General features: G+C 41.4%; 1 protein-coding gene across 4 annotated transcripts in view; it reads left to right on the forward strand.

Annotated features, from left to right (window-relative positions):
• Window positions 1-23,400, forward strand: part of LOC109875518 (serine/threonine-protein kinase MARK1) — a 94,554-nt gene that overhangs the window by 39,856 nt on the left and 31,298 nt on the right. For all 4 annotated transcript variants that reach the window (XM_031798887.1, XM_031798890.1, XM_020467843.2 and 1 more), the window contains one exon: window positions 22,261-22,309. In XM_031798887.1, coding sequence (XP_031654747.1) covers window positions 22,261-22,309 — 49 coding nt within the window. The remainder of the gene's footprint in view (window positions 1-22,260; window positions 22,310-23,400) is intronic.

Raw genomic sequence — 23,400 nt, forward strand, 5'->3', positions numbered from 1 at the left:
CAGCTATTTGGCTGGCAGCTGGCACTTATGGAACTCACTGGTCTAAGCTTTGCCTGGACAACATGACAGCCATAATGCAGTACTACTGCTTGTCCTAGAAGGATCATTTTGATATATTTTAGAGTGGAATTCCACTTCCCTTTTTTATTTTTTTATGCTTTATTACAGATAGTTTAGAAACAGAGAGAGAATGGAAGGAGGAGATATAGCAGGAATACAAGATGCAGGAATTGAATCTAGTCTCTGGTGGGAAGGCACGTGCATGCTCGCAGTACACGTCCTGGTAATCCATCTGGCCCTGCGGCCTTGTGAATGCTGACCTGTTTAAAGAGCTTACTTACTCACATCGGCTGCGGAGAGTGTGATCACACAGTCTTCCGGGAACAGCTGGTGCTCTCATGCATGTTTCAGTGCTATTTGTCTCGAAGCGAGCATAGAAGTAGTTTGGTTCGTGGCACTGGGCAGCTCTTGGCTGTGCTTCCCTTTTGTAGTCTGTAATGGTTTGCAAACCCTGCCACATCTGACGAGCGTCAGAGCCAGTGTCGTACGATTCACTCTTAGTCCTGTATTGACGCTTTGCCTGTTTGATGGGTCATCGGAGGGCATATCAGGATTTCTTATAAGCTTACGGGCTAGAGTCCTGCTCCTTGAAAGCGGCAGCTCTAGCCTTTAGCTCAGTGCTGATGTTGCCTGTAATCCATGGCTTCTGGTTGGGGTATGTATGGTCAATGTGGGGACGTCGTCATCGATGCACTTATTGATGAATCCAATGACTGATGTGATGTACTCCTCAATGCCATCAGCGGAATCCCGGAACATATTCCAGTCTGTGCTAGCAAAACAGTCCTGTAGCTTAGCATCTGCTTTATCTGACCACTTGTTTTTATTGATCGAGTCACTGGTGCTTGCTGCTATAGTTTTGCTTGTAAGCAGGAATCAGGAGGATAGAATTATGGTCAGATTTGCCAAATGGACGGTGAGGGAGAGCTTTGTGGCGTAAAAGTGGTCCAGAGTTTGTTTTGTGTTTTTTTTCCTCCTCTGGTTGCATATTTAACATTACATTTAGTAACGCGGATGTAAGGCTACTAGGAGCGCCGCCTCTGGTTGAGCGTTTTCCTGTTTGATTATGGTGGTATATAGCTCAAGGAGTGCGTTCTTAGTGCCACCATCAGACTATGGTGGTTTGTCAACAGCTTTGAAAAATACAGATAAACTCTCTTGGTAGATAGTATGGTCTACAGCTTATTATGAGATACTCTACTTCAGGCGAGCAAACCTTGATCTCCTTAGATATCGTGCGCCAGCTGTTATTTACAAAAATACATAGTCCGCTTCCCCTTGTCTTACCAGACGCCGCTGTTCTGTCCTGCCGATACAGCATGTAACCAGCCAGCTGTAAGTTGATAATGTCGTCGTTCAGCCACGACTCTGTGAAGCATAGGATTTTAGTTTTGAATGTCCCGTTGGTAGTTTAATCTTCCTTGTAGGTCATCGATTTCTATTTTCCAAAAATTGCACGTTTGATAGCAGAATGGAAAGAAGTGGGGTTTATTCGATCGACTACAAATTCTCAGAAGGCAGCCCAGCCCTCTGACCCCTTTTTCTTCACCCTCTCTAAATGCAAATGACGGATCTTGGCCGGTTCCCAGGAAAGCAGTATATCATTCACGTCGAACTCGTTAATGGAAAAAAAGGATTCTGCCAGTCCGTGGTGAGTAATTGCAGTTCTGATGTCCAGCAGTTATTTTCGGTCATAAAAGACTGTAGTAGCAACATGATGTACAAAAAAGTAAAATGATAAGTTACAGACCATGCAAAGAAACACAATTGGTTAGGAATATGTAAAATCTCAGCCTTATTCTCCGGCGCCATCTTGTATCCTGATGAATCCATTACCTGGTTGCTAAAATTCTTAATGTTAACCTAATTTCAGTTTGTGACAAAACAAGCAATATATATTGTTGAGAATCATTGTACCATCTAAATTGATGTGAAATATATTTTCCATAACCGAAAATATTGTATTTTAAGCTGTTTGACGCTGGGGTGAAAAAAATAAAGTAAAAGACGCAAAAACAAAACATAAAAACGGATGCATAGAAATTGCGCACATGAACAGATCTACCACTTCTTAGACTTGCTCAATGAGAATGACAGATGTATAAATCACATTTCTATGTGAATTTGGTCAGGTCGCCCAAAAAGTTAAACATTGCTGTAGGGATGCACAATATATCGGTGAACATATCGGAATCGGCTGTCTGGTTCAACACCGATGTTAACATCTCTGGTACAAGGTCCCACCTCGACAACAGCCAGTGAAATTGCAGGGCACCAAATTCAAAACAACAGAAACCCCATAATTAAAATTCCTCAAACATACACGTATTTTACACCATTTTAAAGATACTGTGGCTGGATTTACAAGAAGTGTGTCTGTTTTCAAATAGGCTTTACTGCGAAAGCACATTTTCCAACCAAGGAGAGTGTCACAAAAGTCAGAAATAGCATTAAAATTAATCACTTACCTTTGATGATCTTCATCTGGTGGCACTCCCAGGTCTCCATGTTAGACAACAAATATTTGTTTTGTTCGATAAAGTTCATCTTTATGTCCAAAGACCTCTGTTTTGTTGGTGCATTTAGTTCAGAAATCCAAAGGCACAATGCGCGCTCTCAACACCAAGACGTAAAGTCAAAAAAGTACAATAAAAGATAGTAGAAACATGCCAAACGATGTTTAAAATCAATCCTCAGGTTGTTTTTGTCATAAATAATCAATAATATTTCAACTGGACAAAAGCTTAGTCAATGGAAAAGGTAAACAAGAAATGCGCACTCCCGATCACGTGCTTGGTTCATGTATGGAAATTCACTGTCCTCTCATTGAAAGTGCTGTATCTCCCTCATTTTTCTGAGAAAACGCCTGAAACAATGCCTAAAGACTGGTTGAGGAAGCCATAGAGATCGTGAACTGGGTCCTAAGTCTTTGTATGGTGGATAGGCTTTCAATGGAAAAACAGCCTTTCAAAATAATAGTACTTTTCCTCAGCCTGCCATATCAGTTCTGTTCTCACAGACATTTTGTCTGTGAGTGTTTTCTATCCAAATCTACTAATTATATGCATACCCTAGCTTCTGGACCTAAGTAGCAGGCAGTTTAATTTGGACACGCTTTTTATCCAAAATTCCGAATGCTGCCCCCTACCCTAGTGAAGTTAAAAAACGATGTCAAAGCTACCGTGCATATGTATTTGACTGAGCAGTCAACAAGTCGAGCAGTCATTTGAAAGAGTAAGAACGTTTCAGCGAGACAACTCAAAGGCAAAATGCATTAAAGCAAAGATAATGGAATTCATTGCCCTTGACAATCAACCGTTCTCTGTCGTGGGTGATGTTGGCTTTCGCCGACTGGTCGAGCACCGGTACACACTACCAAGTGTGCTATTTTTCAGATGTTGCCCTACCGGAGTTACACAGTAATAGCGTCACTGCTATTATCTTCACGACATACAGAACATATTATGGAACACCGTTTGTGTCTTTGCGTGTCAAAAAAGATACAGTAGCACTGTCAGTTGTAAAAATGTTCAGCAAACAGTGGCCACGAACGATGTGTTTACAATACCGCGTTGGAAATAAAGCGTCATTTGTTTGACCACAACTTCTGGGGAAGCTAGCTTTAGCTTGGTACCTAGCTAGTACCAATACAACCAGTCTGAAAACATTGACCAGTAGAAACTGCAGTCATTTTCATTATTCTTAGCAATGATTCAGGAATCCTTGTAAGTATCAGCTAGGTTGCCACTTGTTGTTCGCCTATTGAAATTGCACTTCAGTTCATGAAAATAAATAGCTAGCCAGCTACTTACCCCTGTTGCCCAAAGCTAACATTATAACCAGCCAGCTAGCTTCAGCTGGCTAGTGAGGAATTTGTGGTTTGCCCTCAAAATAAATCAAATTCTATGTCAAATAAAATTGTATTGGTCACATTCACATGGTTAGCAGATGTTAATACGAGTGTAGAGAAATGCTTGTGCTTCTAGTTCCGACCATGCAGTAATATCTAACATGTAATCTAACAATTTCACAACAACAAAGGAATGAATAAGAATATGCACATAGAAATATATGGATGAGCGATGTCTGAACGGCATAGGCAAGATGCAGTAGATGGTATAGTGTACAGTATATACATATGAGATGAGTAATGTAGGCTATGTAAACATTATATAAAGTGACTAGTGTTTAACAGTCTGATGGCCTTGAGATGGAAACTGTTATTCAGTCTCTCGGTCCCAGCTTTGATGCACCTGTACTGACCTCACCATCTGGATGATAGCGGGGTGAACAGGCAGTGGCTCGGGTGGTTGTTGTCCTTGATGTTCTTTTTGGCCTTCTTGTGACATCGGGTGGTGTTGGTGTCCTGGAGGGCAGGTAGTTTGCCCCCGGTGATGCATTGTGCAGACCTCACTACTAGAGGTCGACCGATTAGGATTTTTCAATGCCGATACCAATGACGATTATTGTAATAATGACAATTACAACAATGTTGAATTAACACTTATTTTAACCTCTAGCGTCGAGCAATCCCGTATCCGGGAGCGTAATCATAGCCTCAAGCTCATTACCATAACGCAACGTTTCCTATTCATGAAAATCGCTAATAAAATAAAATAAATATATTCAAACATAAGCTTAGCCTTTTGTTAACAACACTCTCATCTCAGATTTTCAAAATATGCTTTTCAACCAAAGCTACACAAGCATTTGTGTAAGAGTATTGATAGCCTAGCATTGCATTAAGCCTAGCATTCAGCAGGCAACATTTTCACAAAAACAAGAAAAGCATTCAAATAAAATAATTTACCTTTGAAGAACTTAGGATTTTTTCAATGACGAGACTCTTAGTTAGATAGCAAATGTTCATTTTTTCCAAAAAGATTATTTGTGTAGACGAAATAGCTCTGTTTTGTTCATCACGTTTGGCTAAGAAAAACACCGGAAAATGCAGTCACTTACAACGCCTAACTTTTTTCTAAATTATCTCCATAATATCGACAGAAACATGGCAAACGTTGTTTAGAATCAATCCTCAAGGTGTTTTTCACATATCTATTCGATAATCTATCAGTGGTGGCAGTTGCCTTCTCATCAGAAGAAAACTGAAAAATACTGCAGCTGGAGATTACGCAATAATTGCGACGGAGAACACTAAGCGACCACCTGGTAGATGTAGTCTCTTATGGTCAATCTTCCAATGATATGCCTACAAATACGTCACAATGCTGCAGACACCTTGGGGAAAACGTGGAAAAACTAAGCTGACTCCTAGCTCCTTCACAGCCATATAAGGAGTCATTGCCATGAGGCGGTTTCAAAAAATGCGGCACTTCCTGATTGGATTTTTATCTGGGTTTTTTCTGTAACATCAGTTCTGTGGCCCTCACAGACAATATCTTTGCAGTTTTGGAAACGTCAGTGTTTTCTTTCCAAAGCTGTCAATTATATGCATAGTCGAGCATCTTTTCGTGACAAAATATGTTGTTTAAAACGAAAACGTTTTTCATCCAAAAATGTAAATAGCGCCCCCTATATCCAAGAAGTTAACTTAATATAAAATATCAATAAAATCAATTTAGCCTTAAATAAATAATGAAACCTGTTCAATTTGGTTTAAATAATGCAAAAACAAAGTGTTGGAGAAGAAAGTAATGTGCCATGTAAAATATGTGCCATGTATAAAAGCTAACGTTTTAAGTTCCTTGCTCAGAACATGAGAACATATGAAAGTTGGTGGTTCCTTTTAACATGAGACTTCAATATTCCAAGGTAAGAGGTTTTAGGTTGTAGTTAATATAGTATTTATAGGACTATTTCTCTATACCATTTGTATTTCATATACCTTTGACTATTGGATGTTCTTATAGGCACTATAGTATTGCCAGTGTAACAGTATAGCTTCCGTCCCCCTCCTCGCCTCTACGGGCTCGAACCAGGAACACATCGACAACAGCCACACTCGAAGCATCGTTACCCATCGCTCCACAAAAGCCGCGGCCCTTGCAGCGCAAGGGGAATAACTACTCCAAATCTAAAAGCGAGCAACATTTGAAACAGTATTAGCGCACCCAGCTAACTAGCTAGCCATTTCACATTGGTTACACCAGCCATTAGGCTAATAGGCTTGACGTCATAAACAGCGCTGTGCTTGCGAAAAGCTGCTGGCAAAACGCACGAAAGTGCTGTTTGAATGAATGATTATGGGCCTGCTGCTGCTCAGTCAGACTGCTCTATCAAATCAGACTTAATTATAACATAATAACACACAGAAATACGAGCTTTTGGTCATTAATATGGTCGAATCCGGAAACGATCATTTCGAAAACAAAACGTTTATTATTTCAGTGAAATACAGAACCGTTTGGTATTTTATCTAATGGGTGGCATCCCTAAGTCTAAATATTCTTGTTACATTGAAGGTTGTGCAATGTATGTCATAATTCTGGCAAATTAGTTCGCAGTGAGCCAGGCGGCCCAAACTTGCGTTCATTGTGTGCAATGAACGCAAGAGAAATGACACAATTTCACCTGGTTAATATTGCCTGCTAAACTGGATTAGTAGTTATAACTAGTGATTATGATTGATTGTTTTTTATAAGATAAGTTTAATGCTAGCTAGCAATTTACCTTTGCTTCTACTGCATTTATGTAACAGGCAGGCTACTCGTGGAGTGCAATGGTTAGAGCGTTGGACTAGTTAACTGCGGTTGCAAGATTGAAACCCTGAAAATCTGTCATTCTGCTCCTGAACAAGGCAGTTATCCCACAGTTCCTAGGCAGTCATTGAAAATAATGTGTTCTTAACTGACTTGCCTAGTTAAATAAAAGGTATATTTAAAAAAATAATAATTTATAAACGGAAATGGGCACCCAAAAATACCGATGTCTGATTGTTATGAAAACTTGAACTCGTCCCTTATTAATTGGCCATTCCGATTAATCGGTCGACCTCTACTCACTACCCTCTTGAGAGCCTTACTGTTTTGGGCGGAGCAGTTGCTGTACCAGGAGGTGATACAGCCCGACAGGATGCTCTCGATTGTGCATCTGTAAAAGTTTGAGTGTTTTTGGTGACAAGCCAAATTTCTTCAGTCTCCTGAGGTTGAAGAGGTGCTGTTGCGCTTTCTTCACCACGCTGTCTTTATGGGTGGACCATTTCAGTTTGTCCGTGATGTGTATGCTGAGGAACTTAAAACTTTCCACCTTCTCCACGACTGTCCTGTTGATGTGGGTAGTTGGGTGCTTCCTCTGCTGTTTCCTGAAGTCCACTACCACTCTAGTGTCATCTGCAAACTAGATGATTGAGTTGGAGGCGTGCATGGCCACGCAGTCATGGGTGAACAGGGAGTACAGGAGAGGGCTGAGAACGCACCCTTGTGGGGCCCCAGTGTTGAGGATCTGCGAGGTGGAGGTGTTGTTTCCTACCCTCACCCAGGGGGCGTCCCGTCAGGAGGTCCAGGACCCAGTTGCACAGGGTGGGTTCGAGACCCAGGGTCTCAATCTTAATGATGAGTTTGGAGGATACTATGGTGTTAAATGCTGAGCTGTAGTCGATGAACAGCATTCATACATAGGTATTCCTCTTGTCCAGATGGGTTAGGGCAATGTGATTTGCGATTTTGTCGTCTGTGGACCTATTGGGGCGGTAAGCAAACTGCAGTGGGTCTAGGGTGTCAGCTAGGGTGGAGGTGATATGATCCTTGACTCTCAAAGCACTTCATAATGACGGAAGTGAGTGCTACGGGGCGATAGTTGTTTAGCTCAGTTACCTTAGCTCTCTAACAGGAACAATGGTGGCCCTCTTGAAGCATGTGGGAACAGCAGACTGGGATAGGGATTGATTGAATATGTCCGTAAACACACCAGCCAGCTGGTCTGCGCATGCTCTGAGGGCCGGCAGCCTTGCGAGGGTTAACACGCTTAAATGTTTTACTCACGTTGGCTGCGGTGAAGGCGAACCCACAGGTTTTGGTAGCGGGCTGTGTCGGTGGCACTGTATTGTCCTCAAAGCGAACAAAAAAGTTGTTTAGTTTCTGGGAGCAAGACATCGGGGTTCGAGACGGGGCTGGTTTTCTTTTTGTAGTCTGTGATTCACTGTAGAACCGTGCAGTGTTACGATTGATTGTTTTTTATATGTTTAATGCTAGCTAGGACCATACCTTGGCTCCTTGCTGCACTCGCATAACAGGTAGTCAGCCTGCCATGTAGTCGGTCGACTTGTGAATTCATACACAGTATTTTAATTGTAATAAATTAAGACTTTATTGTATTAATATCCTATTTGCATATTGGATGTAATTAACTGGTCTAAAAAAATTCACTCACACGTACCTCTCATGTCTGAGCCATTGAATTGCGACTACTTTGTCTCTATACTAGAGGTCGACCGATTATGATTTTTCAACGGCAATACCGATTGGAGGACCAAAAAAAGCTGATACTGATTAATCTGACCATTTTTATAAATATATATATTTGTAATAATGACAATTACAACAATACTGAATGAACACTTATTTTAACTTATTATAATACATCAATAAAATCTATTTAGTCTCAAATAAATAATGAACCATGTTCAATTTGGTTTAAATAATGCAAAAACAAAGTGTTGGAGAAGATAGTAAAAGTGCAATATGTGCCATTTAAAAAAGCTAACGTTTAAGTTCCTTGCTCAGAACATAAGAAAGCTGGCGGTTCCTTTTAACATGAGTCTTCAATGTTCCCTGGTAAGAAGTTTTAGGTTGTAATTATTATAGGACTATTTCTCTCTATACCATTTGTATTTCATATTCCTTTGACCATTGGATGTTCTCATCGGTACTTTAGTATTACCAGCCTAATCTCAGGAGTTGATAGGCTTGAAGTCATAAACAGCGCAATGCTTGAAGAGCTGCTGCCAAAAGCAGGAAAGTGCTGTTTGAATGAATGCTTACAAGCCTGCCACCACTCAGTCAGACTGCTCTATCAAATAATAGACTTAATTATATTAAACACACAGAAATACGAGCCTTAGTTCATTAATATGGTCAAATCCGGAAACTATCATTTCGGAAACCGAACGTTTATTCTTTCAGTGAAATACCGGAAGCGTTCTGTATTTTATCTAAAGGGTGGCATCCCTAGTCTAAATATTGCTGTTACATTGCACAACCTTCAATGTTATGTCATAATTATGTACAATTCTGGCAAATTAATTACGGTCTTTGTTAGGAAGAAATGGTCTTCACACAGTTCGCAATGAGCCAGGCGGCCCAAACTGCTGCATATACCCTGACTGCTTGCACAGAATGCAAGAGAAGTGACACAATTTCCCTAGTTAAAAGAAATTAATGTTAGCAGGCAATATTAACAAAATTTGCAGGTTTAAAAATATATACTTGTGTATTGAATTTAAGAAAGGCATTGATGTTTATGGTTAGGTACACATTGGTGCAACGACAGTACTTTTTTCACGAATGTGCTTGTTAAATCACCCGTTTGACGAAGTAGGCTGTGATTCAATGATAAATTAACAGGCACTGCATCGATTATATGCAAGACAAGCTAGATAAACTAGTAATATCATCAACCATGTGTAGTTAACTAATCATTATGTAACGATTGATTGTTTTGTATATGTTTAATGCTATCTAGGACCATACCATGGCTCCTTGCTGCACTCGCATAACAGGTAGTCAGCCTGCCATGCAGTCTCCTCATGGAGTGCAGTGCAATCGGCCATAATCGGTGTCTAAAAATGCAGATTTACCGATTGTTATGAAAACTTGAAATCGGCCCTAATTTAATCGGTCGAGCCCTACTCCTATACTGACGCTTAGCTAGTTTGATTGCCTTGCGGAGGGAATAGCTACACTGTTTGTATTCGGGCATGTTTCTGGTCGCCTTGCCTTGATTGAAAGCAGTGGTTTGCGCTTTCAGTTTTGCTCGAATGCTGTCATCAATCCACAGTTTTTGATTGTGGAAGGTGTTAATATTAGCCGTTGGTAGAACATCACCGATGCACTTGCTAATAAACTCGCTCACTGAATCAGCTTATACATCAATGTTGTTGTTCGATGCTATCCGAAACATATCTCAGTCAACGTGATCGAAGCAGTCTTTTGAAAAAATTGACAGTGATGCAAATGAATACAAACAGTAGAATTATGCCATACTTTTATTTTGAAGGCTAACCATGAAGTCCACTATTGTGGCTAGCTTTACATGGATGGGTCCGACCACCATTAATAAAATAAGAACAGTATTTTAAATTAGGGTTATTTTTAGATGACATCTAGCTATATAGTTAGCTCGCTAACTATAGCTACTGAAACAGATTTTGACGTGTATCTTTTTTGATAAGCAAAGACCCAAACGGCGTTCCATAGAAATCCTGGTTGAGAATTAAACGACTGAACAACGAAACAGCAAGTAAGTGAAAGAAATAGGTTTTGATTATGTTTTACTGGTAGTGGGGACATGTGTAAATACCAACAAAATTACTTTGTGTTCTGTGTGTGTAACCTTTTATTTAACTAGGCAAGTCAGTTAAGAACAAATTATTATTTACAATGACAGCCCGGACGACGTTGGGCCAATTGTGCGCGCCCTATGGGACTCCCAATCACGGCCGGATATGATACAGCCTGGATGAAATGCAGTGCCTTAGACCGCTGCGTCCATGTGAATGCTTAAAAGGCCGCTCTCATTTTTAATATCGGTTATCGGTATCAGTGTTTTTTGGCAATGAAAATATTTGTATATTGGTATCGGCCAAAATTGTCATCAGTGCATCACTACATTGCAGCTTTCATTTAGGTTAATTAGATTGGTTGAAAGTAGGCTCTTGGTTTGTCCTAACACAGGTACAAGCTCAGGGAGCATGAAACCAGATTTTTTGGGGGTGGGAGTGGCACCAACCGAGGCAGTAGTACCCTAAAATTGACTGATAATAAAACACACATTTTCATTCCCCGTTTGAGAACACTTTCATACGGTGGTGCCTGCTGAACGCAAGCCAGTTCTCTGCAGTAGATCAGACTAAACTCCATTTGCTCTTTTGCGTCATGGGAGGGGGAGGTCTGGCCCACATACCTGTCACTCCTCATCAGCCAGTCAGGCATCAAGAGGCCACCCTAAGGGGTGCCTCAGACGCAAAGAGTCATTGGAGTAGAGGACGAGGTAAAAAGGGGATGTCTGTGTCATTACTTTGTAGTTCATTGAGAAATGTGTGAGTGCATGCTTGTGTGCGCACGTGTGAGTGCCTGGTGTGTGAGAGGGCTGACGTTGCTGTGATGTATGGAAACTCTCTAGAGGGCCTCTTAAGAGCAAGACTGTGCAAGACTCATATGTGGTCCGAGACGGTGAATGATGCAAATCATGAATAAAAAACAAAGTTAATGCTCAAATTCAGTGTGTTTGTTTATTACAGTTCACTCACATTTTTCTTTGTGCATTTCAAAGATGCTCAGATACAAACATGCATGCATGGAGTTCACATATTCAATGTACACATCCACACGGTTAAAAATACACACAATCTGTTACTCACGGATGCTCGTTACTCCCACCCAGCCTCGCTTTTTGAGGAGCCAATCACGAGCCGCAATGTCATGAATATGAATCGAGTTGAGTCCCGTGGCTACAAGGCTCTCCCTTATCCAAGTGCGGAGCTAGTTATAGCCCCAGATCTAAAAATACAACCACTGTTCCTGCCAACTACAGCGTCACGTTTCTGTACACTGACACCTCATTCTAATAGTGCACCTGTGTACAGTGTTTTCCATGGTGCTGATCTTGAGTCAGTATTTAATTTACCCTGGTAATGGTTAAGGATTGGATTGGAGGAGGGGAAGCTGTTCCTAGATCAGTACCTAGAGTAAACTTCACCCCAAAACGTTTCCCCCATAGAAATGGGTGAAGATGAAGCACCTATCAGGGCTGGGTGATTATGGCTTAAAAATATCTTGATTATTACAAACTTACGGGCAATTCACGATATACATCTCGGTTTGAATGTTTCCTCTAACTGTTCAACAAAGCTTATTTAAAGGTGAAATGCACTACATTTCAAATATCAGCAATAATCTAATGAATTCGGAGCTTGTGAAATTATACCTAGGCTAAATATAAGCCTTCCACAACCATAAGACCCACTAATGTAATTATTTTATGAAAATAATTTAATCATCATTTTTGCAATCACTGATCTGGCTTTTAAGTCTGTCTATGAAAATTCCCTTTTTGTTAAATTTAACCAGAACCATGCATAATGCACGTTTACTAATAATGACCAACTTGTTGCAGACATTATAGAAAATTAGCACAGGTCTCATATAAACAATCTCTCAAGCAGAAGTCCACGTGCTAGTTGGTAGGCAGCTGATCTTTTTATATTTAAAGTCTAGCCAACTTGGTTATTTTTGCAAGCAAACAAAGTAGAACAGACTCTTCTGTCTATCTCAAACTGTTTGAACAGATTGGTTGCCTGTCCACTGTTCAGATGTTGAAATCAAGTGGTTTACCTTATTTGTCAGAATGAGAAAGCTGCCAATTCCTTATATAATAGTTTTTTATGCTCATTGCACAGCTAGTATAACAGTATGCGGCAAATGCTGCTAGCAGTAAGTGGTACCACAATGAGGCGCATTCAGAATCAATGTTCATTGATACTCCCGTTTTAGTAGGTTCTGCTCTTCGCACAATTTGAGAAGTTGAGACATACAAATGGTATTGTTAGAAAGGTTTTCTTTATTACAGTAAAATGTCTTATTGTGTTTCGGTGTCCTTGTGACCAGTTATGTTTGACCAAACCTCCAAATGCAAATGGCGAGTTGAAACTGTTTGTTTTTGTAGTTGTGAGTGATTGGGGAGTGGCTTGCGAGTGGGAAGGTGCACAGTACACATGGCACAGAAAGAGCGAAGGAGACCAAAACACAAATAAAAACTATATTTGGACCTCGATTCTTGCGATAGAGGCATTTAAGAATGAATTCGATATCGGCCAGCCCTACCTTCTATTCATTGTGATAATGATTCATAGGGTCATGGTTTGGTTTTCCCTTTGTTTCAGGGAGTGGATGCAGGGGGGGAGGATTCTCACCAGGCATGTGTGTACACTGATGAGTGTGTAAATTGTGTAGCATCAATGTAGAGCATTATATTTGCAGGAAAAGCAAGGAAGGAAATGTTTTGAGTGATAGTGTCACCATGTTAATGCAACCAAAAGGCAACATTTACAGTAGTACAAGCTTCTCTACTTTCTCAGCGTTTGTGTGCACTGAACAGGAGAACCGTAGTAATGTCTTTGTATGTTTTTAAATGTTTTCCCTCACCTTGAAATACCTTGAGGGGATTCCCACTGGTTCAGTCAGAGGATGATGGCTGCCTCCCAAGTGGCACACCTATCCTGTATATACTGCACTACTTTGACCAGGGCACATCGCACTACTTGGATCCTAGTCAAAAGTAGTGCATTATATAGGGAATAGAATACTTTAATATTCTATTTGATAAAATACTTGAAAGTACTAAAGTCATTTTTGGGGGTCTCTATACTTTACTATACTATTTTATATTTTTCACAACTTTTACCTTTACTTCACGACATTCCTAAAGAAAATGTACTTTTTACTCCATACATTTTCCTTGACATCCAAAGCTCGTTACATTTCGAATGCTTAGCAGGACAGGAAAATGGTCCAATTCACACACTTCTCAAGAGAACATCCAAAGTCATTCCTACCGCCTCTGATCTGACTGACTCACTGAACACAAATGCTCTGTTTGTAAATGATGTCTGAGCGTTGGAGTACACCCCTGGCTATCCTTTAAAAAGAATGTAGATGGTGCTGTCTGGTTTGCTTAATTATAAGGAATGTGGAATGATTTCTACTTTTACTTCTGATACTAAAGTATATTTTATCAGTGACATGTACAGTTGACACTTAAGTATATTTAAAACCAAATACTTTTTGACTTTCACTCAAGTATTGTTTTACTGGGTGACTTTCACTTTTACCTTAATCGAAAATGACTCAAGTATCTTTTACTCAAGTATGATAATTGGGTACTTTTCCCACCACTCCCATTTGGGATGCAGACAATTAGTGTGGCAAGGTATACCGGTACCACGGTAATATCACGGAACCAAAACGTCATGATACTTATGGTACCAACATTTTTGAATACTGTAGTACAGTTTCATATGATACTAGCAAATTGTTGGGCCCTACCGATTTAAAGAACCCTCTACTGCCTCTTATAAAATGTTTATTAAGTCAGTTTTGTTTATAAATTCTGTTAAATTTAAGCAACAGCAACTAGTCACTAGTATGCGCAGGTCTAATGTCCACTTAATTTTCGTGCCAGGGTTTCTGTTAGGAAAATGTGGTGCAGGTCATTTGACTGGCAACATTTACTGGACATTTGAGAAATCTGACGGGCCCATGTGCATTGGGTGCGTAAACTGATTTTTTTATTTATTTATTTTTTATTTCACCTTTATTTAACCAGGTAGGCTAGTTGAGAACAAGTTCTCATTTGCAACTGCGACCTGGCCAAGATAAAGCATAGCAGTGTGAGCATACAACAAAGAGTTACACATGGAGTAAACAATTAACAAGTCAATAACACAGTAGAAAACGAAGGGGGGGTCTATATACAATGTGTGCAAAAGGCATGAGGAGGTAGGCAAATAATTACAATTTTGCAGATTAACACTGGAGTGATAAAAGATCAGATGGTCATGTACAGGTAGAGATATTGGTGTGCAGAAGAGCAGAAAAGTAAATAAATAAAAACAGTATGGGGATGAGGTAGGTGAAAAGGGTGGGCTATTTACCAATAGACTATGTACAGCTGCAGCGATCGGTTAGCTGCTCAGATAGCTGATGTTTGAAGTTGGTGAGGGAGATAAAAGTCTCCAACTTCAGCGATTTTTGCAATTCGTTCCAGTCACAGGCAGCAGAGTACTGGAACGAAAGGCGGCCAAATGAGGTGTTGGCTTTAGGGATGATCAGTGAGATACACCTGCTGGAGCGCGTGCTACGGATGGGTGTTGCCATCGTGACCAGTGAGCTGAGATAAGGCGGAGCTTTACCTAGCATAGACTTGTAGATGACCTGGAGCCAGTGGGTCTGGCGACGAATATGTAGCGAGGGCCAGCCGACTAGAGCATACAAGTCGCAGTGGTGGGTAGTATAAGGTGCTTTAGTGACAAAAGGTTTAGGGTGTCCACCCAGAGGAAATCTATTCAGCTACTTTGAAGCAAGGTAAGACATACCTCGTATTAAAATGTTCAGGTTTCGGGGCGGCAGGTAGCCTAGTGGTTAGACCGTTGGACTTGTAACCAAAAGGTTGCAAGATCGAATCCCCGAGCTGACAAGGTATAAATCTGTCGTTCTGCCACTGAACAAGAGTTAACCCACTGTTCCTAGGCAGTCATTGAAAATAATAATTTGTTCTTAACGGACTTGCCTAGTTAAGTAAACATTGCAAAGTAGTGTGTTGACGCGCTGATGAAGCCTGCCTCCCATTTGATGCTGCCGGACTCGCGCTGCCTGACATATTTTCCGCTCATAGGAAAAGGATATACGCCTGTGATAAATCAGATACACAAGGAATATACTGTAGCCGACACGCGCTCATTTTAATTCCATTAAATTAGTCAAATTAACCTATCAACCGGTCAAATGTTTTTTTCCATCGACTGGTATTTTCACAGTTTTTCTTCGCTATGGGATTTTTTTCTTCTGGACAATTGGCTGGCTCCAATGTTAAATTAATCGGCTTTTCAACAACAACAAAAATGATAGGCCAAAAGCCGGCTATTACAAGCTGACAGATCCTGTTTCATGTGCATATCAGGTGTGGAGGCTGTAATGCACCAGCCGAAGCCACTCTCCGGCTGCTCTTCCTACGCATCTATTCCATCAGTTTTTAACATATAGTTTATTCAGGCCCTGATCAGTCTTCTGTTACGTCTGACACATTGGAGCAGCGCGAACAAAGTGGATGCATTCTATATAATTTCAACCCTGGTATAACCAAGAGAAACGGCTTCGAGATGGTCATTCTTGCAGCTTTACAGCAAATGAAGGGTCTTGTCTCCTAGCTCAAACGGTTGAAGAAATTGCTCATATTACTGGAGCTACCTTTTTTTCTTGATGTGTGATTTCTGCGCACATTAGATATCATTTCACAAACCATGTTGCTTGCCATTTTAAACTAATCCGGGGACGCTAATTATTGTTTGGATAACATGCGTTGTTCAGTCATGTTACCTAGCTGGCTAACAACCTGGTAACTTGACAGTAGGTCTCGGCAAATTTTGATTGACACAGGAAGACAGCAAAAGGGTCTGCTACTCATGATGTGCTGCAAAGGTAGTTTACATTAGGCCTATATGAGATGTGCTGCAAAGGTAGTTTACATTAGGTTTCATATAGGCCTATCTTTCTGGTGCTCCTTACATTCTGTTTGGTGCCCAACTTTTTAAAGTTGGGAGCAGAGGTTATGGGTTTGTGTGTTTTGAGGGAGACTGTGTTTGAAGGAGAGAGTGTTTGTCTGTGTTAACTGAAGAGTAAATGTTTCATGCAGGGTTTTCCTCCTACTGCCACAATGACATGTAGGTCATGATGAATGTCTATTCCTTCCTCCAATTCCTCCAGCCAAATCACAGGCAAGCCTTTGCAAATATGAGCAAATCAGCGATTCTACGCTGTCTTCTATTATATAGTATGATGTTAAATTCAATGTGTAGTTTTGAGTAGAAGTGTGAATATCGGTGACAGGTTTTTTATGTAGCACGTGCATAATGTTTAGAAAATGTGAACAAGTGTAATGGCCATCGGATGGGGCGAACAGGATGCTAGGCCACTCAGATCTTTTCCCACTGTGGTATCGCGATGCTACTCGCGATTAGTAATGCACCGATATGACATTTTTGGCCGTTTCCCGATTGGCCATTATTTTCCTTGCCAAAAAACCCGATACCGATATCAAACATTTTAGTGGCCTTTTAAGCATTCTAGTACAGTTAAATAGTTAACACATGCACGCAGCGGTCTTCGGCACTGCATCTCAGTGCAAGAGGCGTCACTACAGTCCCTGGTTTGAATCCAGGCTGTATCACATCCGGCTGTGATTGGGAGTCCCATAGGGCTGCGCACAATTGGCCCAGTGTCGTCTGGCCGTCATTGGAAATAAGAATTTGTGCTTAACTGACTTGCCTAGTTAAAAACCGGTTACACACACACACCCACCCTCCACACTGACCAAAAACGTATTTTGTTGACATTTACGCATGTCCCACTACCAGTAAAACATCACCAAAACCTATTTCTTTCACTTACTTGCTGTTTCGTTGTTTCATTCTCAACCAGGATTTCTATGGAACGCCGCTTGGGTCTTTGCGTGTCAATAAAGATACACGTCAAATAGCACGACATAATCTGTTTCAGTAGCTATAGGTAGCTAGCTAACTATATAGCTAGGTGTCATCTAAAATAATCCTAATTTACAAGACAGTTCTTATTTGATTAATGGTGGTCGGACCCATCTGTGAAGCTTGCCTCAATAAGGATTAGCCACAGTAGTGGACTTTGCGGTTAGCTTGCAAAATAAAAGTATGGCATAATTACACTATTTGTATAGATTTCCATCACTGTCAATTACTTTTAATTTGAAGGCAAACCGCAAATTCCACTTGTGCCTAATCCTTATTGTGGCTAGCTTCACAACACGGTCCGGTCGAGCCTCACTAGCCAGATGAAGCTAGCTGGTTGCTTATAACAGAAGCTTTGGACAACAGGGTTAATTAGCTGGCTAGTTATTTGTTTTCATGAACTGAAGTGCAATTTCAATAGGCAAACAACAATACTTACTCAACAAGGATTCCTAAGAATAATGAAAATGACTGCAGTTTCTACTGGTCATTGTTTGCAGGCTGGTTGTAGTTGCTAGCTAGATACCAAGCTAAAGCTAGCTACCCCAGAAGTTGCGGTTCAAACAAATGATGCTTTATTACTAACGCGGTATTGTAAACACATCGTTCGTGGCCGGTGTTTGCAGATTTTTTTTTTACAGCTTTGACAGTGCTACTGTATCTTTTGACACGCAAAGACCCACACGGTGTTCCATAGTATGTTCTGTATGTCGTGAAGCTAATAGCAGTGACGCTATTACTGTGTAACTCCGGTAGGGCAACATCTGAAAAATAGCACACTTGGTAGTGTGTACCGGTGCTTGACCAGTCGGCGAAAGCAAACATCACCCACGACAGAGAACGGTTGATTGTCATGGGCAATGAATTCCATTATCTTGGCTTTAATGCATTTCACCTTTGAGTTGTCTCGCTGAAATGTTCTTACTCTTTCAAATGACTGCTCAACTTGTTGATTCCTCGATCCACACAGCAGACATTGTGTGGGCTAGGTTAGGAATGTGTTGCACGTGTAGCGCAAAATTTTACGTGCCTCAATCAAATACCTCAATCTTACATCCGCTGATATCTCGAAGTGCTGTACAGAAACCCAGCCTAAACCCCCAAACAGCAAGCAATGCAGGTGTAGAAGCACGGTGGCTAGGAAAAACTACCTGGCAAGGCCAAAACCTCGGAAGAAACCTAGAGAGGAACCAGGCTATGAGGGGTGGCCAGTCCTCTTCTGGCTGTGCCGGGTGGAGATTATAACAGAACATGGCCAAGCTGTTCAAATGTTCATAGATGACCAGCATGGTCAAATAACAATAATCACAGTGGTTGTTGAGGGTGCAACAGGACCTCAGCACCTCAGGAATAAATGGCTTTTCATAGCCAATCATTCAGAGTATCTCTACCGCTCCTGCTGTCTCTAGAGAGTTGAAAACAGCAGGTCTGGGACAGGGAGCACATCCGGTGAACAGGTCAGGGTTCCATAGCCGCAGGCAGAACAGTTGAATCTGGAGCAGCAGCACAGCCAGGTGGACTGGACAGCAAGGAGTCATCAGGCCAGGTGGTCCTGAGGTCCTCCGAGAGAGAGGAAAGAGCGAGCGAAAGAGAGAATTTAGAGAGAGCATACATAAATTCACACAGGACATGGGATAAGACATGAGAAATACTCCAGATATAACAGACTGACCCTAGCCCCCTGACACAAACTACTGCAGCATGGAGACTGAGCCAGGAGGGGTCAGGAGACACTGTGGCCCCATCCGACGATACCCCCGGACAGGGCCAGACAGGCAGGGTATAACCCCACCCACATTGCCAAAGCACAGCCCCCACACCACTAGAGGGATATCTTCAACCACCAACTTACCATCCTGAGACAAGGCCGAGTATAGCCCACAAAGCTCTCCACCACGGCACAACCCCAAATCCAAATCAAATCAAATTTTATTTGTCACATGCACTAACATCTGCTAACCATGTGTGAGTGTAGCGAAATGCTTGTGCTTCTAGTTCCGACAATGCAGTAATAACCAACAAGTAATCTAGCTAACAATTCCAAAACTACTACCTTATAGACACAAGTGTAAGGGGATAAAGAATATGTACATAAAGATATATGAATGAGTGATGGTACAGAGCGGCATAGGCAAGATACAGTAGATGGTATTGAGTGCAGTATATACATATGAGATGAGTATGTAAAAAAAGTGGCATAGTTAGTGGCTAGTGATACATGTATTACATAAGGATGCAGTAGATGATATAGAGTACAGTGTATATACATATGAGATGAATAATGTAGGGTATGTAAACATTATATTAGGTGGCTGTTTAACAGTCTGATGGCCTTGAGATGGAAGCTGTTTTTCAGTCTCTCGGTCCCAGCTTTGATGCACCGGTACTGACCTCGCCTTCTGGATGATAGCGGGGTGAACAGGCAGTGGCTCGGGTGGTTGCTGTCCTTGATGATCTTTATGGCCTTCTTGTGACATCGGTTATATGCGTTAAAAAGGAATGCACAGTAGCTTTGACATCGGTTTTTAACATCTCATCAGCCGATTCCGATATGTTCACCGATATATCGATATTCCCCCTCAGGAGACTGAAAAGATTTGGCATGGGTCCTCAGATCCTCAAAAGGTATGGCAACTGCTCGGCCTCCGACTGCAAGGCACTACAGAGTGTAGTGCGTACGGCCCAGTACATCACTGGGGCCAAGCTTCCTGCCATCCAGGGCCTCCACACCAGGCGGTGTCAGGGGAAGGCCCTAAAAATGGTCCACTCCCCAGCCACCCTAGTCATAGACTGTTCTCTCTGCTACCGCACGGTAAGTGGTACCGGAGCACTAAGTCTAGGTGAGGCTTCTAAGAGGCTTCTAAACAGCTTCTACCCCCAAGCCATAAGACTCCCGAACATCTAATCAAACCCAGACTATTTACATTGCCCCCTCCCTCCCCTTCTTTTACACTGCTGCTGTATATAGTCTCGCTATTGTTATTTTACTGCTGCTCTTTAATTACTTGTTACTTTTATTCTTATCTGTATTTTCTTTTGTACTGCATTGTTGGTTAGGGGCTCGTAAGTAATCTACACCTGTTGTATTCCGGGCATGTGACCTGATCAAATTTTATTTTATTTATCGTGATACTTGACTTGGTGTTTTGTTTTGTTAGCAAAATGTTGGTAACTTGACCACTACAGACAATGTGGCAGGGTACTGGTCCTCGTTCGCCCTCTGGGAGAGGAGGGAGTCGGGAGGAGCGGACAGGCAGCCAACACATGTTACAGCACACTGTCACCGCTTGACAGAGGCTGCCTAATCACACGGGTAACGGTGCGCCACACGGACTGTTGTCGCACGGACCCCATTAACCCTTATGGAAGTCTGTCAAGCACACACAGTAAGCGCACGCACACTATTAATTCACTCACTCACTTTAACACACACACAGTACACCCACACTCGGATACAAAGTCGTCCATCTATGAAGTAGTGACTAATTCGCTGCACACATGAGCAGTCAAAGATGAGAATGCCTAAAGTTCTACTCCACTTCAGGAGGCATGTCAATCATCTCTCCAGCTCTCTTTAAAGCCCGTATTCTAGTTACACTTCTGGAAAATGTCTGTGGACTTGTTGGGTAACATTCAGCTATCGTTCTGTTGTTGTTGGAATAAAAGGGGCAGTCCAGAGGTTCGACAATTAGGTGTCACAGCAGCTGCCCAGCAATGGTATTGACTGTCTGGTATAGTACATGTCCGGAGGTGTGCAGTTTAATCTCATTGAATGGTAATAGCCAGAATGCAGCATCAGTATAATTAGTGATGTACACTAATTACATAAGTTATTAGTGTACATCACTAATTACTTGTGATGTACACCCTAAACCAGGGTCTTGATCCTAGACAGAAGTTTGATTTAAACTGTTACAGTATCCTATACTGTAGGATACAGTATATTTAGTGATGTACACTAATTACTTTTGTAATTAGTGATGTACACCCTAAACCAGGGATCATCAACTAGATTCAGCCGCAGCCCGATCTTTTCTTGAGAGGATGGTCAGGGGGCCGGAACATAATTACAAATAATTTGTACACTGCAAATTGACTGCAAGAAGCCCAAACAGATATATAATCATTTCAAACCTTGCTTGCATTTGCATACGATCACATATACAGTATCTCTCTAATATGTGTGGGAACAATTTTCCAAAATTAAAATCACTTAGAACTGATTTGCTGGTGTTATTTTTTTGTCTTTTGTGTCCATCAATAATAACTTGTGTGGCCAAATAAAATTCACCCGCGGCCCAAATTCTGCCGGCGAGCCGCAAGTTGGGGAACTCTGCCCTAAACTATTTATAACAGATGTTTAATCTTGGTGTTGTACCCTGAAATGCTCATGTTGTTCATCTGAAACATCTGTTCAATGCAGCTGCATTGTCATCCAAAAAACACTGATGCAACTGCTCAATGATCTGAATGTGGCCCTGTTGTGTTGGGCTTTTTTAAACGTCAGTGAAGCTCTTGAACACTCACAGTACCAACAATTATCATCAGGAGATGACAATCATATGCTCCAGTCATTCCAGTCAAGATACAAATCCAACTTCTGTGCAAGAAGACAAAGTATGATCTTATTTCACTTTCAAAACTGATTTTGTTCTTGGTTATTTTGTTTCCTTGATTTCCGTGATGAAAATGACGAATGATCCCTGGCAGTGAGTTTGATTGCAGGAGATTATGATTGTAGATGGCATCTTTCTCTCTTCTTTTCACAGCTCTTTCGTGAAGTCAGGATCATGAAGATCTTGAATCACCCCAATATAGGTAAGACCAACCAACACATCTATTTTATCATCACAATGCAAGTTATTTTCAAAAGCAATGCAAGTGTGAAGCGAGATTGTACCGTATTAATACTAACACTACCATATTAATACCACTTCGCACGACTTCTTTCAAACCTATTGTACAACATCCAATTCATTTGTATCCATTTCTTTCCATACTCTGTGACGTGGACAGTTTTGAGAACAGAGCTATCAAAAAAAAACAAATGAAATATCACCCAAAGACTCCATTTTTAAAATTGAACTAGGCAAACAAATTCTTATTTACAATGACTGCCTACCCCGGCTAAACCCTAACCTGGGCCTGTTGTGCTCCGCCCCATGGGACTCTCGATCACGGCCGGTTGTGATACAGCCTGGAATCGAACCAGGGTGTGTAGTGACACCTCAAGCACTGAGATGCAGTGACATAGACCACTGCGCCAGCTCGGGAGACTTGGCCTAGGATAAGTACATGTATGCGTTGTCTTCCTATTAATGTCTTTATGCTACTTCTTGTCCAGAGCAAAACATTTGCCTCTATCAATGGGACTTGCCAGGCTAGATAAAGGATACATCAAATAAAAAGAATGACAAACTAATAACAAGAGAACTTGATGGAAAGCGATGCGGCATTCCAGGATGAAACGGCATTCCGGGATGTGGCTGTGCAGTGACAACTAGGGAAAAGGGAGCCGGCAGTCCTTATTAGTATGATTTGTTTTCAACCGGATCCCATTCCGGTTGACTTTGAGATGCTCCTTTTCTGGGCCGGCCCATTCCGGCTAGCCAGCGGGTGGTCGGAAGTACTCCCATAAAACGTATTTTGGACTGGGGGATGGCTTCATTAAGACCCTGGGCCTGGGAATGATTACACAATACACACACACTTCAAGGCAAGGGCAGAGATTTATCTGAAGGTAACCAGTGTCACTTAAAAATCCCAGATTCGCCAAGTTGCTTTTTACAACCCATTATTCACCAACAGATACAATTTCTTTCAGCCATAACTGGCATGTACTGTCTTTCTGTTTTTGGGTTATGTTTCCAATCATGGTAATGTCGGCAGTACCTTTTTATTGTTGTTCA

The sequence above is a fragment of the Oncorhynchus kisutch genome, linkage group LG20 (genome assembly GCF_002021735.2).
Source record: "Oncorhynchus kisutch isolate 150728-3 linkage group LG20, Okis_V2, whole genome shotgun sequence".
Lineage (NCBI taxonomy): Eukaryota > Metazoa > Chordata > Actinopteri > Salmoniformes > Salmonidae > Oncorhynchus > Oncorhynchus kisutch.